Below are 16,441 nucleotides of genomic sequence, written 5' to 3' on the forward strand. Positions count from 1 at the left end.
TTGCTTGTCCCAGTGTTGGTTTGTGGGGAGAGGATGCAAATGCCCTTCAGGGCCAAGTTCTGTCTCCGAGGACCAAGCAGATGGAAGTAGAAGAAACAGCTGACCCTCCTTGTCTGCGTCTTCATTTCCTTTTGTAGATTGAACAGATTGAAGCAGGGACACCAGGCCGACTCAGGGTGACCGCTCAGTCCACAAACGGCGAGGAGACCATGGAAGGCGAATTTAACACAGTAAGGAGTGGGCTCAGGTCAGGCTGGGCATCAGTTACGTACTTCAGGTGACTTCGCTCTCAGAAATGCTCCTGTTCTTTGCACATTCTAAGACATCTCAGTGGCTCTAATATTAGAATTTATTTTATCACAGGGATGGCTTCGACCCTCCTTTCGGGAACTTAATATCCTGTATGCCAAGTTTCACAAATAGGCAGAAGTTGCTACTGAGCTAGGCTCTGCCTATGTGGTTCCTTTTTGTCTTCCCAGGCAGTCTGTTGCTTAGGAGAAATACAGCCATAGGCCATGCACTTCGTTTTTAGGTCTGCCTAACTTAATTAGGGCAGCAACTAACTCCCTTTCTTGTAAGAAATGCCAAGAGATGTTTGCTTTGTCTGTTCAAAAGACTTAAAAATATAAAAGGTTTTCGTTTGCTTACACTCTTGACTTTTATTAATGAAAGGTGTTTCCTAGGTCTGTGGTTAGGTAGTTTATGCAGTGGTTTTGTTAATACTTGATTATTTTTTCAGGTGTTGCTCGCAGTGGGAAGAGATTCCTGTACGAGAACCATTGGCTTAGAGACTGTAGGCGTGAAGATAAATGAAAAGTAAGGAGACCGCAGGGTGTGGTTCCTCACCGCCTCTCTCCGCCTTTGTTTGAAAAGTCTCCCCAGGCTGGGCATGACCTCTTAACCAAATGGCGGGGGTGGGGGGCTGGTGGGGTGTGTGTGTGCACGTGGGGTTCTTACTTAGGACTGACAGCACTCTTAACCACTAGGTGAAAGGAGTTTTCCTTTTGTTTCCAAATATTTTTCATAGTTGATTTTTTAAAAGCAGTGGCCAGGATTTTTGCTAAGCATTTTGATTCCTGTGCACTGTTTGGTTTTGCTAGTAACTGGAGCATCCATCGTTCTTCGGGGTGGCGGGGAGGCGGGGATGTGCTTTTACTTCACTAATAATAATAGCAACTGTTGGTTGCAGGACGGGAAAGATACCTGTCACGGATGAAGAACAGACCAATGTGCCTTACATCTACGCCATTGGTGACATTCTGGAGGGAAAGCTGGAGCTGACCCCCGTGGCTATCCAGGCGGGGAGATTGCTGGCTCAGAGGCTGTACGGGGGCTCCACTGTCAAAGTGAGTTTTGCCTTGTCACCCGCTGAGACAATGGTTCCTATCGTCATTTTGCATCTCTTAATTATTTTTTTCTCCGTTTGACACAGTGTGACTATGACAATGTCCCAACGACTGTATTTACTCCTTTGGAGTACGGCTGTTGTGGCCTCTCTGAAGAAAAAGCTGTGGAAAAATTTGGGGAAGAAAATATTGAAGTAAGTTCTTTTCCTCCTTTTCACATTGCTTCCTTCAGAGTCAAGGTGGCTTCAAATGTGCAGAAAAGTGCAGTTGTGAGCAGATTACTGAGCATGCTTATTGTTTTTTGAATTTGTTTTATTTTATATATATGGGTGTTTTGCCTGCTTGTATCTCTACCGCATGAAGACCTGGAGGTGCCTTGAAGGCCAGAAGGCATCAGATAGATATCTCTTGAGACAAGAACCACAGATGGTTGTGAGCTACCCAGTGCTCACAAAGATGGCTTCCATCTTCTCTGTAGCAGTGCAGTGTGTGTCAAGTAGCCACCAATGAGCAGACGTTGCTAACGAGCTAAAGGAAGCTGGGAATGGAGCCCAGGCGTTTTTAAACTGTCGAGCATTGTCTCTGGTCTGTGGCCATGTTATAGTCCATTGTCCACTTACAATTCCTATGTGAGGCCGGATTGTCCATCAAAAGCACTTAGCAGCCAGATGATGTGAGAGAGCGCCAGCTGAAGGACCTGAGTTCAGACCCGCAGCTCTCACATAGAAGGGTGGGTCTGGCTGCATCAGTGGGCGGGGCAGGCAGTATGGACAGGATGCAGGCTGGGCCTTTGCCTGAGAGCCTCAGCAGGTTCAGGGGACTAAGGCAGAGAGTGATAATAGTGCCCTATATAGTAACGTATATTATAGTGTACATATAATAGTAGTCGAGTAGTGCCCTATGTAGTAATATATATCATACTGTACATATAATACTAGTCCAGTAGTGCCCTATATAGTAACGTATATTATAGTGTACATATAATAGTAGTCCAGTAGTGCCCTATATAGTAATATATATCATACTATACATGTAATACTAGTCCAGTAGTGCCCTATATAGTAATGTATATTATAGTGTACATATAATAGTAGTCCAGTAGTGTCCTATATAGTAACATATATCATACTATACACATAATACTAGTCCAGTAGTGCCCTATATAGTAATATATATCATACTGTACATATAATACTAGTCCAGTAGTGCCCTATATAGTAACATATATCATACTATACATATAATACTAGTCCAGTAGTGCCCTATATAGTAGTATATGTTATACTGTATGTATAATAGTAGTCTTTGATATCCTCATGGGACACAGCGACCTGCACAGATGTTACCTCTCCGAGTTTTTTGGGTTTTTTTGGGTAAGTATTTTTATCTTAAGGTTATTAGAAAGCAAGTCATGTTCACACAAAAAGACTAAACTTTCTTTCTTTGCTACTTTCCTTACAAAAGTGATGTGTTTGCACTGGAGAAGTTTTGAACAACCCAACTCAGGAAACAGGAATCAGACACTCAGATGCTGTCTGTAATGTAGCCACTCGGAGGGTTCCTCTGTCATCCCTGTGTGATTTTTACCATGTGTTGCACTGTCAGATCACGGCTCTGGTTCCCCATCTTACACAGGCTAGTGGTTAGAGGAGGAAACAGCCTCGTTTGTCATGCCCAAGACACATGAAAAAGAGCCCGTCTCTGGCTCCCTACGCCGCCCTCCTTCTGCCCAGCCATGTCCCTGGAGGAGATTTCTGGGAGCGGGAAGAAGCATCAGCTAAGTGGTGCAGGAGCTATCCCTGCTGTTTCCCCAACAGCTGCCATTCCTCTGAGCCAGTGACACTGGCCTTCTGAAGCTGTGACCCTTTAGTACAGATCCTCATGTGTGGTGACCCCCCAAAATCTTTTTAGAGCCCCCCAAAATCATTTCAGAGTTGCTTCAGAACTGTACTTTTGCTGCTGTTAGGAATTGTAATGTAAATGTCTAATATACTGGATATCTGATATGTGACCCCCAAGGGGTTGAGACCCACCGATATACATTAACCAGGTGGTCACTCTGTATTTTTTCTTTCTTTTCCTGAAACGTTGATATGTCTATTATGTCGCTCAGGCTATCTTAGAACTCCCTATGTAGACATAGCCTCAAATCGGATCCGCATGCCTCTGCTTCCCAACTGCTAGGATTAAAGGCGTGCACCGTGGTACCTGTCTTGTATTCTTATGTAAGACATTAATCTCCTGCCTTCTTTCTTGATTTTCTTTTTCTTTTTTCTTTTCTTTTCTTTTTTTTTTTTGCTATATTATTTATCGTGTTGATAAGTTTACTAATCATGTTGAAATAAGCAAGATTAGTCAAAGGGGTTTTGACAACAACATTCCAACTTACTTGCCTTTTGACCAAGTCAGCTTATTCTTGTGAACTTTATTAACAGAGTGCTGATTATTCAAGTACCTCTATGCCTACTTCTCGACAGCATCCCACTTACGGAAATGAGTCTGAACTGTGCTTGTGTCTTCCAGGTTTACCACAGTTTCTTTTGGCCATTGGAATGGACGGTTCCATCCCGGGATAACAACAAATGTTATGCAAAAGTAATCTGTAACCTTAAAGACGACGTAAGTGCACTGGTGGTCTTTGGGAAGATGAGTAGCTTTTGAGACAGCTTAAGTTTGACTGAGAGACAGGTTAGGATTCTGCCCGTTGGTGTCTGCAACCCCAGGGGCAGCATGGGAAGCAAGGGTCTTGGCTCTCCTGCCTGCTGCCCATTCATCTTTCCTGGTCCAGGGCCCCGCAGCAGGCAGTCAGTACACTTGAGTGAAGGGAGTCGGACACTTGGAGCTTCTTTGTGTTGATGGGGTGAAGACCCTTGAAGTCTTCAGCTACCTAAAAAAAAAAACGAACCACGAACACACCAAATCCCTGATCCTTTGCACCTGGCCTGGAGGAAAACTGGCGGGAAGAGCTCGGCCTTGGCTGGGCTCTAGTCCGAGACATACCCACTGCTGTACTAGTGACCCAGCCTGAGGGCAGACTCCTCCGCCTCCCGACCCATTCCAGACCCATAATGAGAGACAATGATTACCTTAGTAGTTTTCAAACTTTTTGGCTGTTACCACACAGTAAGAAATGCATTTTATACTATATCCCAGAGCACATGTATGCACATACGTGCTCTCTTTCGGTATTGCACCAGAAACTGAATCTTTTCCACATATTCAGCACTTGGCCTTCACTGGGGCAGACGTTTAATAAATAGATAGACTAGGTTAGCCCTAGACTAGGTTAGCCCCAATGAACCGTACTGACATAAGGACCAATTAGTTATGTGTCACTTTCCTTCTTTAGACATGGTTTTGTTAGAATGTGATGTATCCGAGTGTCATCTGACCTCACGGAGACTGAGTGTCCTTGGTTTGAAACAGAGCTCAGTGCTCTACATGTGAGACATGTAAATACACACACACACACACACACACACACACACACACACACACACACACACGGAAGTGCTTACTGCTCACTTTTCCAGTCTTTCCTGTGTAAGAGATCAACCGTGCAGATAGTTCTCAGCGGCTCTGTCCCCTGAGCCCGTGCTCCTGCACCGTTGAGGATCTCCGTTAATGTGCTGAGGAGACTGATAGAGTGCAGCCATTTACCCAGCAGAGCCGTTAGGTTCCGCCTGTGTTGCAGCCATGCCAGTGACCGTCACACCCTGCTCCTGTGTGTCTACTATAGACGAACGTCACACAGAGCTTTGGGACTTCATTAAAGGAGTCCTCAGTAAATGGAGCCTGGCACCTTTTACCTGTAATGTCATTTTTCAGAGGATTGGATGTAGCTCACTGGTAGAGGGGTTGTTTAGTACACTCACAGCCCTGGCTCCAACCCCTGGGGTTGCACAAATAAGACCTTGATTATGTCTGTGTTCTCCTACATTATGATGTGCAAAGCTAGTAGGTTCTCAGTGTTTTTAGGTGTGTGGCACATGGGTGCACCTTATTCACACCCCAGCCCCAGTTGTCTGATGCAGGTTGTGTAACAAGACTGAGCAAAGGCCACTTCGCCTGTTTCTGTTTACACATATTTTTATAGTTTCTTACTTATTTTTATTTCATGTGCACTGATGTTTTGCCTGCATTTATGCCTGTGTGAGGACCTGTGCGAGGACCTGTGCGAGGGTGTCAGATTCTCTGGCACTGAGGCTAAGCTACAGGAAGTTGTGAGCTGCCAAGTGGCTGCTGGGAATTGAACTCAGGACCTCTGAAAAAGCAACCAGGGAGAGCTTTTTTAACCACTGAGCCATCTCTCCAGCCCCAGAAGTTCCAGTTTCACTCAACTTTTTTTTTTTAATTTATCCTTTGACTGTTTCTAATGAAGGCTCTGCACGTTGGCTTGCAGCCCATGACCTGTGTTGCTCATTGGTTCCAAGCAGAGTGACTGGTCTAGTCTGTCAGCTCTGAAAATACACCCACTGAACCGTGAAATGGTGACATGTGTGCACAACCCTTTTCTTCTTGGCAGAGGTGCTCTGGGCTTGGGATTTAGATTTTCCCCACAACCAATAATTCCCGCTCAGGTATTTCACTTCCCGGGCATTTCCCTTTTGTGGAAGGGTCTGGACAGTACCTGTGCCCAGAATGTCAACTAAATGATTTTGAAAGCTGAGTGACCTCCCTGAAGCTTCAGTCACCACAGAAAACGGTCAGGCTTGGAGAGAACCTGTCTGGAATTGCCATGTGGCTAAGGAGCTGCAGGCACCGCACTTTTCCTCAAGTTTGTGTGTTCTCCCCCGGCTAGATGTTCTCATGTCTCCTGTCATCACCTCCGCAGCACACAGTGGGGCTGTAATAGCTCAAGGCAGCCATTTCTATCAGAGGCTTCTAGAACAGGATATGGAAGTACCGGGGCTGTGGGGAGAGACGGGAGAGACCAGCTTACCCAGATCCCTCTGTTTTGCATCTTAGGAACGTGTCGTGGGCTTCCATGTACTGGGTCCAAATGCTGGAGAGGTGACACAGGGCTTTGCGGCTGCGCTCAAGTGTGGGCTGACCAAGCAGCAGCTGGACAGCACCATTGGTATCCACCCGGTGTGTGCAGAGGTGAGTCACGGGCAGTTGCCAGTTCCTTTGAAAAGGCCTCTTTTACTTTTATTACTGTGTGTGCTCCAGACTTTCTGTGGTGATGGGGTCAGCCTTGTGGACTTGTGGGTATCCAAGAATGATACTGGGAAGTGATATTTCTAAAACACTGGACAAAGGATAGTGGAACTGGAAACGGCCTGGTCTGAGCTTCTGGGTGCCAGTGTCAGCGCCTGCTGTCGGCCTCACCCAGGCCTGAGTACTGTCACCGTAGAGTGACGTGGAAGGACTCAATAATGAATCAATAATGGCAGCTTTTATTTGTGTGCCATAGACGTGTGTGTGTGTGTGTGTGTGTGTGTGTGTGTGTGTGCGTGCATTCTGACTGGATCCTACTGTGCTTGTGTGTGTAGACACATAGATAGTGTGTGTGTGTCTGTGCTTACTGGATCAATGTGTATGCACATAGGTGGTGTGTGTGTGTGTGTGTGTACACACGCACCCACACACACATTCTCACTGGATCCTGTTCAAAGCTCATAACTGGTTGGTTTGTTTTCAGCTGTGTTGTACCACTGAACTCTTGGTTAAACACATGTCAGCTTTCAGAAGGCACAGGAAGGAAGGGGGCTAAGGAAATGAATGGCTCAATGAGTAAAGTGTTTTTTGCACAAAAGAGGACTAAGCACTCAGGCGTGGTGGTGTGCCTCTGTAACCCCAGTATGGGGTGGGATAGGGGTAGGGGTGTGGGAGCGGAGCGGCACAGGTCAAAGGGTCAGGAAGTGAAGACAGGTGGATCCTGGTTCAGTGGGAGATTCCAAATGTAAGGTAGAGATCAACAGAAGAAAACACTCGAGGTTTCATATGACAAACGGCTCGAGTGTAAGGTGGCAGGGAGCTTGCCTCAGCATGCCGAAAGCCGTGGGTCTAATCCCAGTGCCCACACGCTGGGCATAGTAGATGCTATAATCCTGGCACCGGGTGCAGGCAGGAGGATCAGAGAAGTTCAGTGTGCTTTTGTACACAGCATGGGCTGCAGACCCCGTACTTCAAACAAGCAAAGCTTCCGTAAGCTTTGCATTTCTGTCATTAGGAACAGTGGCCTGCAGACTGGCATGGGCTCACTTGATCGGAAACATAAAATACTAAGTCATTTCTCCAAACAAGCGCGGTAGAGAGGTACTAGAGCATGAGTCAAGATAAAAACTGATTCTCAGAAAATTAAGAAGATTGCAGAGTCTACATTAATACTTTTTGATTTTTGAAACAGGGTTTCTTTGTGTAGCCGTGGCTGTCCTGGAACTTACTTTGTAGACGAGGCTGGTGGCAGAGCAGAGATCCACCTGCCTCAGTCTCCTGCCTCCCGAGTGCAGGATGTAAAAGCGTGTACACCACGCCCTGCTGACAGTCATGTCTTGGGCCACATTAGTCTTTCAGTGCAGTGCCACAGACTGCCTGCATGGGGGAGGTGCCCGTGAGTTCTGGTTTCTTAGAGGATATTAACAGTGTCACAGCAGGCTTAGTGTGAGAAGACAGAAATTAGGCTGGCGAGATGGCCCGGCTGTTAAGAGTTTATCCCCCTTTTGCAGAGCACTAGAGTTCAGTCCCCAGCACACATATTGGGGTTCATAGCCCCCAGTAACTCTAGTTCTCGGGGAGCTTAGCTGCCTGCACACACTGGGCGTTTGGTCATATATATACATAAATAATTTTTAAGGTAATAAAAATAAATAAAAATCTAATTAAAAAAGAAACAACAGACGTACATCTTCTTCCCATTCTGGCCGTGGTTTCCCACTCTCAGCGTCTCCACATCAACAGCCTGGAAATGTCTTCAGACTGCTTCAGTAGGGCCATGGGAAGGGAACTGAGGGGAACACAGGTATAGGGGAGACCCTGAAGACAAATCGGAGTTAGTGTTGGTAAGATCTCTGACTGACTGGCTACATGAGGGCCTACTGTGCGCCAGGCACTGTGTTCTCCCTGTGTCGACTTTTCCGTTTTCTTTCCTAAGGAACCTGAAGGCAGCATCTCCTGGTGACAACCAAGGATGTTGAGGACAAATTGCAAGGACTTGGCCCACGATTGCTCAGCCTGAGTCGTGATCTTATTGGTCAGCTTCTTTTCAGTGAAGTCTGGCATGTCTTAGCTCCTCAGCTTGGCTCGCAGCAAAGTTAGCTAAGCTGGGAACAGGAAGGCCACTGGGATCAGATCACTGCAGCTGAGCTGCCCCTCCCCGGGGTCCTTCACTGGGCTGAAGGTTGCCTGGGTGTTTGCAATGCATGGCAGGAACCAAAAAGGTTTTGTAAATCCACCTCAGGCTGGCTTTGTTGCTTTGTTTTGCATCCTGGCCAGTGAATTTTACTTGATTAGAAATTAGAATTTTGGGGGGGGATGGGATAGAAGTAAAGAGGAAGGGTCAGAAACCTGCGCCATTTGACAGTTGTAGCTGAGAGAAGATTGGCAGCTAATTTACATACCTTTTAAATTCTCTTGTTCCTCATTCGCTTTATTGAATTTCACAAACGTCAGTCTAGTCAGTCAGTGTGAAGTGTTCCCGTGGCCGCGGCAGCTGCGCCATCTGTTGCCTTGAAGCAGAGCATGGGATGACCTCTTCCTGCTGCTGGGAAGATGGACTATTGTCCACCTCACTGGACATACTCCCCAGCTGACAGTCCATCTTTAGGTAGCACAACTTCCCTCTGGGATTTCTGTAGGAGACTGTACTCTTGTTCTGGCTGGAGGTCTCGGGGGATCCCCAGTACCTGGAAGATTGGAGATACCCAGAGTGGTTCCAGCTAATCAGCTTTGCTTGTGGAGGAAAACGCTAACACAGAAAGAGCATCCAGAGAGATCCCTTTAAAATGGCTAATGTCTTAAAGCATAAGCTATATCCAGTAGGAGAGGGAATTTGGGGGCTTCAAGCTGAGCTGGGCCTGAACTGCACAGTGAGACCTTGTCTCCAGAAAACAGAACAAAGCCTGCCTTAAGATGCATCAAGAGCTTTTATTTTGCCTTTTAATGCTCCGTACATTTCCATTCTAAAGAGAGGGCGGGAGTCTCTTGGGACAAGATGGAAGGTCCTGGGCAGAAGCTTTCAGCAGCACTTGGGCCTTGTCCCTGTCCTGTGCTGTGTGTGCTGTTCTTCTAGGGTCACTGTTGACAGATAAATATTTTTACAAAAATTCTAAAGCAGTGGCAGGAGAGTGAAATGTGTAAAATCAGCCCTTCCGTCTTTTCACTGGTCTGGCATCAGCCGTGGCTCAGCCTCCTCGTCTCAATAGGGAACCATCAGTGCAAAAAAATAGATAAGTTTTTAAATTCCCCCGTTTCTTCATGGGCTAGTTTTTACCCAAACCTCATTCTAAATCTTTCTAAACCCCACGAACCAAAGCAAACTTGCAGGCTTCAGGAGCCAAGAGTCTGTTTAAATACGCGTTCTTGCTCATTCCTCTTCTTCCATCATAAACACGAGGAGAGCTTGTCTGATGGTGTCTTCAGTTCTGCATTCTCCTGCCATGCTGACAGCTACTTTCAGTGTCCTAAGGTGCCGTGTGCCACCACCCCCCCAGCCGCAACGCCCCTCCCCAGCCGCAACGCCCTTCTTGTTTTTAAACTGAGGAGTTGTGTTCCTTTTCAGAAACATGGACTGGCTCCCCGGATCACTGTTGATTGCAGGAGTGCTGAAGAGCCTGGTGGGGCGGGGTGGGACGTGCTTTTCTGTGTCCTTACAGAAGGGGCGAGTTCTTGGGGGGGGGTGGTTTATACTAACAAAGATGATCTCCCTATTACAGTCCTTGGTTTTGAATGAACTAGCCATACCTTAGAGCGAAGGCTTTTCTTGGGATTCGAATCTTTTGTTCAGAGGATGCTTGCTTGATTCTAGTTGCTCTGGTCAGTGTGCTTGCTGTTTTCTTGTATTACAGACTGGTGGTTGTCTGGGAACACTGGTTACTTGGAAGGCTAAGGCAGAAAGAATTTCTATGAGCTTGAGGCCAGTGCAAGCTGGAGATTCAGATCCTGTCTCTAATGGATAAATAGAGAAGTTCTAAGAAACCATTATTATTATTATTATTATTATTATTATTATTATTATTATTATTATTATTTTGAGAACCAGTGCAAGTATTATTTGGAAAAAAAAAGTTTGTTCTAGAGTGTCAGCAAAGATCTACACAGTCTATCTGCTCCCTCGGACACCCTTCCACATACACAGTGGCCTTTGGTTAAGGGTCCCCAGGGCCATGCTGGCATTGCTGTACCCAGAGGCTGGAAATAGTCCACTGTTGCTAAATATATAACCTCTGTGGTAAAGTCGCCTGGTGAGGGAACCCTGGGGATTTCACAAAGCAAACAGCCTGAAGGAGTTCAGCAGCAGCCACGCCCTCCCTGTTGGTTGTAAAGTGTCATCCCAAGAGGACAGTGTGCTGGGTCAGAGATTGCACACATCCTGTGTCCTTAAGGAGCCGCTGACAAAATCTGCCCTAAGGACCTGACCACAGAAAGCTAAGGTGGAGCCCAGCAGAGCTTGCTGGCCATAGTCATGCTGTCTGTGGGTCAGGTGGGGAGACCATGGTCTGCAGGGTCTCACTGACCTCAGCCGTGACCGGATAGCTGCAGAACAGAAAAGGGCATGGGAGCCCTGTTGAGGAAACACAAGGGAGAGGGTGTGTGAGACCAACAAGAAATGCTATAGAATGAGGTTGTCAGTTGGTCTCTCAGCTCCCCCATAGTAGAGCAAGCGTCCTTTCCGTGGGCTGCAGTCTGTGTGAGTTGGGTGAGCGTCCAGTGTGTAAGTACGAGGGTAGAGAGAGCCTCTAACTACCAGATGTTTGCACACATAGGAACAGCTCGTTTTATGCAGTTCTTCCTGTTACGCTCTGGAGAACTAGAGGACATCTTTGGTGTAATACTTGTTCAGTTTCTTTCATATGTCACCTAAGTCACTTTAATTGTCTGTGAACTTGTTTGCTCGGGAGTCTGAAATGCTCTACCTTCTTCCTCTTCCCTGCAGATATTCACAACGTTGTCGGTGACTAAGCGTTCTGGGGGAGACATCCTCCAGACTGGCTGCTGAGGTTAAGCCCCAGTGTGGATGCTGTTGCCAAGACTACAGACCATTGCTTCCTTGCCCACGCCCAGGTGAAGTTGAGGAAGGCTCTTGGGTTCTTGGCGCCAGTTCAAGGTGCTGTCCTAAGGCCACCAGGTCCCTGGGATCTTGTGGGTAGGAGGTGGCAGGTAGAAGAAGGCTGCAGCATCGCACTGGGGTCACCGTGATGGACTCAGGCTTTCGGCAGAGCATCAAGGGGTGCGTCCATGAAGTCACCAGCCTCAAGCCCAAGTGGTGGGCAGTGACAGAGCATCTGTCGATCTGTTGAGTTCGACCTTTCCCTGTAGATTGTCTTAGTCTCGTCTGCAAACTGTCTAACGTCGGTTCTGTTTCTCCTTTTTCTCCACGGGGTTAATGATAGCAGAGGTAGGGAATGTTAGCAATCAGTCTTTGTCGTGACTGGACTATCAGCAGCACCCTTTACCGTGTGGAAGGGGGTCAGATGGCTTATGAGAGCCAAACCAATTTATCCTGAGAAAGACGAATTACCCTGTGACTAAAATACACTGTTCTTACTAACCTGTGTAGCATTGTCTTTAATAAGGCTTATGTCCAAAACCATGGTCACTTTTGCAAGCTTCCTGCAGTGTGTGTCATGACTGCTGCTTCGCAAGGGAGGTGGCAACTTAACTAATGTACTTGAACTCCGTCGCATGGCTCTTGGGCATCGCAGAGTGTTGCAGCATAGAGGGTGACCAGCAGTAAATGTCTCTCCTGGTACAGCCATTGTTCTGGTCCACGTGCGCTGAGATGGTTCTCAGTGGAGAATGCTTAATTTGCTTTAAACTTGTTTTTGTGAGGTGGATTTGGTTTTAACCTCGTGTCCCAGAAGAACTACATACACAGGCTTTCTACACATAGCATTTACATCTTCTGAGGTAATTACTTTTTATAAGGAAGCTGTTCATATCGTAAGTTATTATTATTATTGAGCACAGGTGGACGTGAAGGATTTTTCATTGAAAAACCAGACGGTTTTTCTTGTTTCTGTTCAATGAGCCCACAGGGACTCTGGCAGGACAGCCAGTCCTCTGTCAGCATCGCTGCTGGGGCTTTTACGGGGTGGCTTTAGCTCCTAGGTCACATGACAGCGAGCACGCTGGCCGAGGACTATGCAGACAGGTTTCCACCGCACAGCCGTCAGGCCTCCCTCCCATCCTGGTCCAGGAGTTCCTTTTCTTGCCTTCCCTCCTCCCGTCTTCACCTGCAGTGCTGAGTGGCATTTCACAGGACCCTTCAGGGCCACCTCAGGGAATGGGTTTGCCGGGTGTGCAACCAACAGCACCTAGCCTGCCCTGCGAGGCTCCCTCAGATCTGCTCCCCATTCGTGTGTTGAAGACGGTGGGAGGAGGAGAAAGGACCAGGGAACCAAAGGAGTTGTCTGTTCAGTTTTATTTATTTATTTTTTAAGGTTTTTTTTTTTTTCGTCCTCCCAAGTCTGCCAGTGTCTAAGATCAGAACAACAGACAGTGTAGGGTAGCTGCCTAATCATGTTGTGATTCTACTGGTGGAATGAAACGTTCTGCCCCCACAGAAGGAGTATACTTCATGTTTGTATTCTGTAATCGCACAATGTACTGTAACACAAATTCCAATTCCATGTATTTTTATTACAATTTTTCTGGAAAAAAAATGTGAACCAATAAAAAGCGTTGATACACACGTGCCTTCTGACCAAGTGGTGCTCTGGGCCTCCACACTGCGGAGGGCGAGTCAGGCCCCCGGCCTTGTACTGAAGGCCTCTGTGGCACTACAACTGGTCCATCCACACCATTAAGTCACATTCTGGGTATCCCAGGGACATGGGGATCTTGATCCTCGTGGCTGTGAGAGTGTGCATTCTTTCTGTCCACCCAGCTAAATATTTTCCCAGCCCTTGGAAATATACGTGCAGCTGGAAATCCCTGTGATTTCAGTTACATGCACAGCAGTGCTGACGTCATGGATCCTTTGCGCTTGTCATTAAGCAGAAGCCGCACTCTGTGTTAGTTCTTAGCAAGCGCCTTCCCAAGGTGCATCTGCTTTTTACCTTGAGCAACTGCAGGCTGCCATCAGAAACAGGGCATGACACACACCAACTGGCTTCTCCTCAGTGCCCTGACAGGAAGTGGTGGCTAGCTTGCTCCTCTGCACCCTGACAGGAGGTGGGAGTCACTTTTTCAGGATTTTATTCAGTTTTTGGTATAGAGGCCAGAGCCAGTCCTGTGGCATCAAAACCCAGCGTTGGTTCCCTCGATACACTTTGACAGGCATGTATAACTTTAATTTTTCTTTTTAATTCTTATTTTTAATGATGGTTCTTAAGTGCTTCCACCTCCCCTTTAGCCTATCACCCACCAGAAGTAGTGAGAAAAGAAAGGATGGGGGAGGGGGAGGGGACCTGTTTAAAAAGGTTCTTTGGAGCGACTCCAGTCAGTCTGTGCTGTCTGGAAATCGACAGTTCAGTTCACAGGCCAGGCAGCAGCAGCTCGATCCACTTGGAAGCGCTCCATGGAGACAGCAGCAGTCTAGTTCGGTAGAGTCAGGTTAGTAAGCATGACTCAGCAGTGGTGCAGGCTTTGCAGAGGCAGCCAGGCCTCAGCCTCTGCTAGAGTCAGCAGGAGGGACCAGGAATACCAGGAAAAGTTGTTGGCTGTGCCTTTGTCGGCCAGGACCAGGCATTGCACTGCCAGCTCTTTAAGTAAACTAAATTCTCTCTCCCTGTCACTGTCTGTCAAGTCCAGTTCATACCCTCCAAACATCACGTGTCCTCCATGAGTCTTGCCTCAGCAAGTGTGTCTGTCTCAGTTGACATCACTCTGCCAATTAGACAAGAGTCTGCAGAAGCAGCAGGAAACTCCAGCACACCACGAGAAGATCTTCTCCATGGAGTCCCGACAAACGAAGCCCAGTGATGCAATGCAAGGCAGACCAATACTCGCCTGTTGTTAGCACAGATTCCTTCATCACGTCCTTTCATGTGACATCCTCCTGTGTCTGCTTCAGCAAAACATTCTTTCACAAATCCACCCTAGTCTTTGACCTGTGTCCACGTCAGAAAAGCCCCAGCGAAACACCATCTAACCAAATCTCTAAACAACCCTTAAGTTTCCACTTCACAGCCCATCTTTGAGTGGGAGTGCTGTGAGAGAGAGTAAGCCGTCTGGGAGGGCAGGAACCCCATCTGAGGTGCTGGTATACAGGGAGGGCTGAGACTCACACTTCCATCTCGCCCCAATCCCTGCCCTGGGTGTCTTAGTTCAGGTTTCATTGCTGTGAAGAGACACCATGACCAGTTCTTATGAAGGAAAACATTTAATTGGGGCTGGCTTATAGTTTCAGAGGTTTAGTCCTTTATCATGAAAGGAGCATGGCGGTGTCCCAGCAGGCATGGTACTTTAAGAACTGAGAGTTTTACATCTTGATCCAAAGGCAGCAAAAGGAGACTTGACTGCGGCTTGAGCACAGGAAATATCAAAACTTGCCTCCACCGTGACACGCTTTCTCCAAACTAGGCCTCACCTCCGAATAGTGTCCCATTTTCATTCAAACCACCACACTGGGTAACTGCTGGTTAGTGTTTGTCTACTGGACACAAACTAGAGTCATCTGGGGAGAGGGGACAACTGAGGAACTGTCCAGGTCAGACTGTGGGTTTGTCAGTGGCTGGTGCCTGGACAAATGGTTGATATTGGATTGTCTAGCCCACTGTGGGTGGCACCATCCCCTGGGCTGATAGCTCTTGAACACAATAGAGTAAGCAAGTCAATAAGCAGCATTCCTCTATGGCGCTGGTTCTCAACTTTCCTAAGGCTGGGACCCTGTAATGTAGTTTCTCATGTTGTGGTGACCTCCAACCACAGAGTTACTCTGTTGCTACTTCATAATGTAATTTTGCCACTGTTGCGAATGGTAATGCAGATGTCTGATACTCTCAACTGCTCTGTCTATGGTCTCTGCTTCAGTTCCTGTATGTAGGTCCCGCACTGACTCATCTCAGTAATGGATGTACCTGGAAGTAAAAGTTGAAGTAAACCCTCTCCTCCCCCAAGTTAGTTGAATTCAGCATTTTATCACCGCAACAAAAAAACCAAACTAGGGCAGTAACTGACAGGCAGCCAGCTTTGGACACATTGTGTTTCCACCTTATTCCTGACCTAGGCAGCCTAGGTTTGAACCCCAGCTCTGCCTACTGGTGGACTGCCACTGCGGGGGACTCCGTGCTTCAGGTCCTTTGTCGGTAAAGTGTGAGCTCATACTTTGCAAGCTATCAGACAGGGCCACCTTGTCTTCAGTAATTAGCCGGAAGCTGAAGGACCGAACTTTCCTACCCGGGCCTCTTTTACCTTCTTCTCCACAGGGGCCTTTCATAAATGCTCAAACTTGCCCATGCTTCCCAGCACCCGGCTCTCACAGTGAATCCAGGCTCGTGTAATCCTACACTTTTTTTGGACTGAAAAAGCGCACCTTGACATACCGCAGACTGTGATGCTCCTTTCCCTGGTCTCCATGGCAACTGCCCCTTTTCAACTTTTCCCGCATCTCTTGCTGATTTCTATTGCCTATATCAAGCCTTCCAACAGCCCTTCACATTCTTTATTCTGATCAAATTGCATAGCAACCCAATATGTGCTACCGAGTGCCTACTTCTGTAATCTTCAGAGGGCCCAGGAGGGTTCAGAGGGTCTCCCAGTGAGGAGAGAAAGTGGGTATCGGGGGTTCTTAGTCACCCAAGAGCATCCATTGTTAGTGTTGCTAAGATAGCGACCGCTGAATCATCCCAACCACTAAGGACCCCGAACAAAAGCCCAGCATTTGCCGAAAGAAAAAGAGAGAGAGAAAGAAAGAAAAGAAAGAAAATGCTTCTGCAGGTGAAGGCACAAACCCGACATGAAGAAGGGTGGTGGCCTCCTCTTCCAGTGCC

At 47.3% G+C, this 16,441-nt stretch overlaps 1 protein-coding gene across 3 annotated transcripts in view; it reads left to right on the plus strand.

Annotated features, from left to right (window-relative positions):
• Positions 1-13,205, plus strand: part of TXNRD1 (thioredoxin reductase 1) — a gene marked incomplete at its 5' end in the record, with an annotated part of 36,548 nt that extends 23,343 nt beyond the window's left edge. For all 3 annotated transcript variants that reach the window (XM_080935027.1, XM_080935028.1, XM_080935026.1), the window contains 7 exons: positions 138-230; positions 740-816; positions 1,190-1,346; positions 1,433-1,540; positions 3,870-3,965; positions 6,315-6,449; positions 11,443-13,205. In XM_080935027.1, the coding sequence (XP_080791153.1) occupies positions 138-230; positions 740-816; positions 1,190-1,346; positions 1,433-1,540; positions 3,870-3,965; positions 6,315-6,449; positions 11,443-11,505 (729 nt within the window). In that variant the 3' untranslated portion in view covers positions 11,506-13,205. The remainder of the gene's footprint in view (positions 1-137; positions 231-739; positions 817-1,189; positions 1,347-1,432; positions 1,541-3,869; positions 3,966-6,314; positions 6,450-11,442) is intronic.
• Between the last annotated feature and the right edge of the window lie 3,236 nt (positions 13,206-16,441).

Source organism: Micromys minutus, assembly GCF_963924665.1.
Source record: "Micromys minutus genome assembly, chromosome: 22".
NCBI lineage: Eukaryota > Metazoa > Chordata > Mammalia > Rodentia > Muridae > Micromys > Micromys minutus.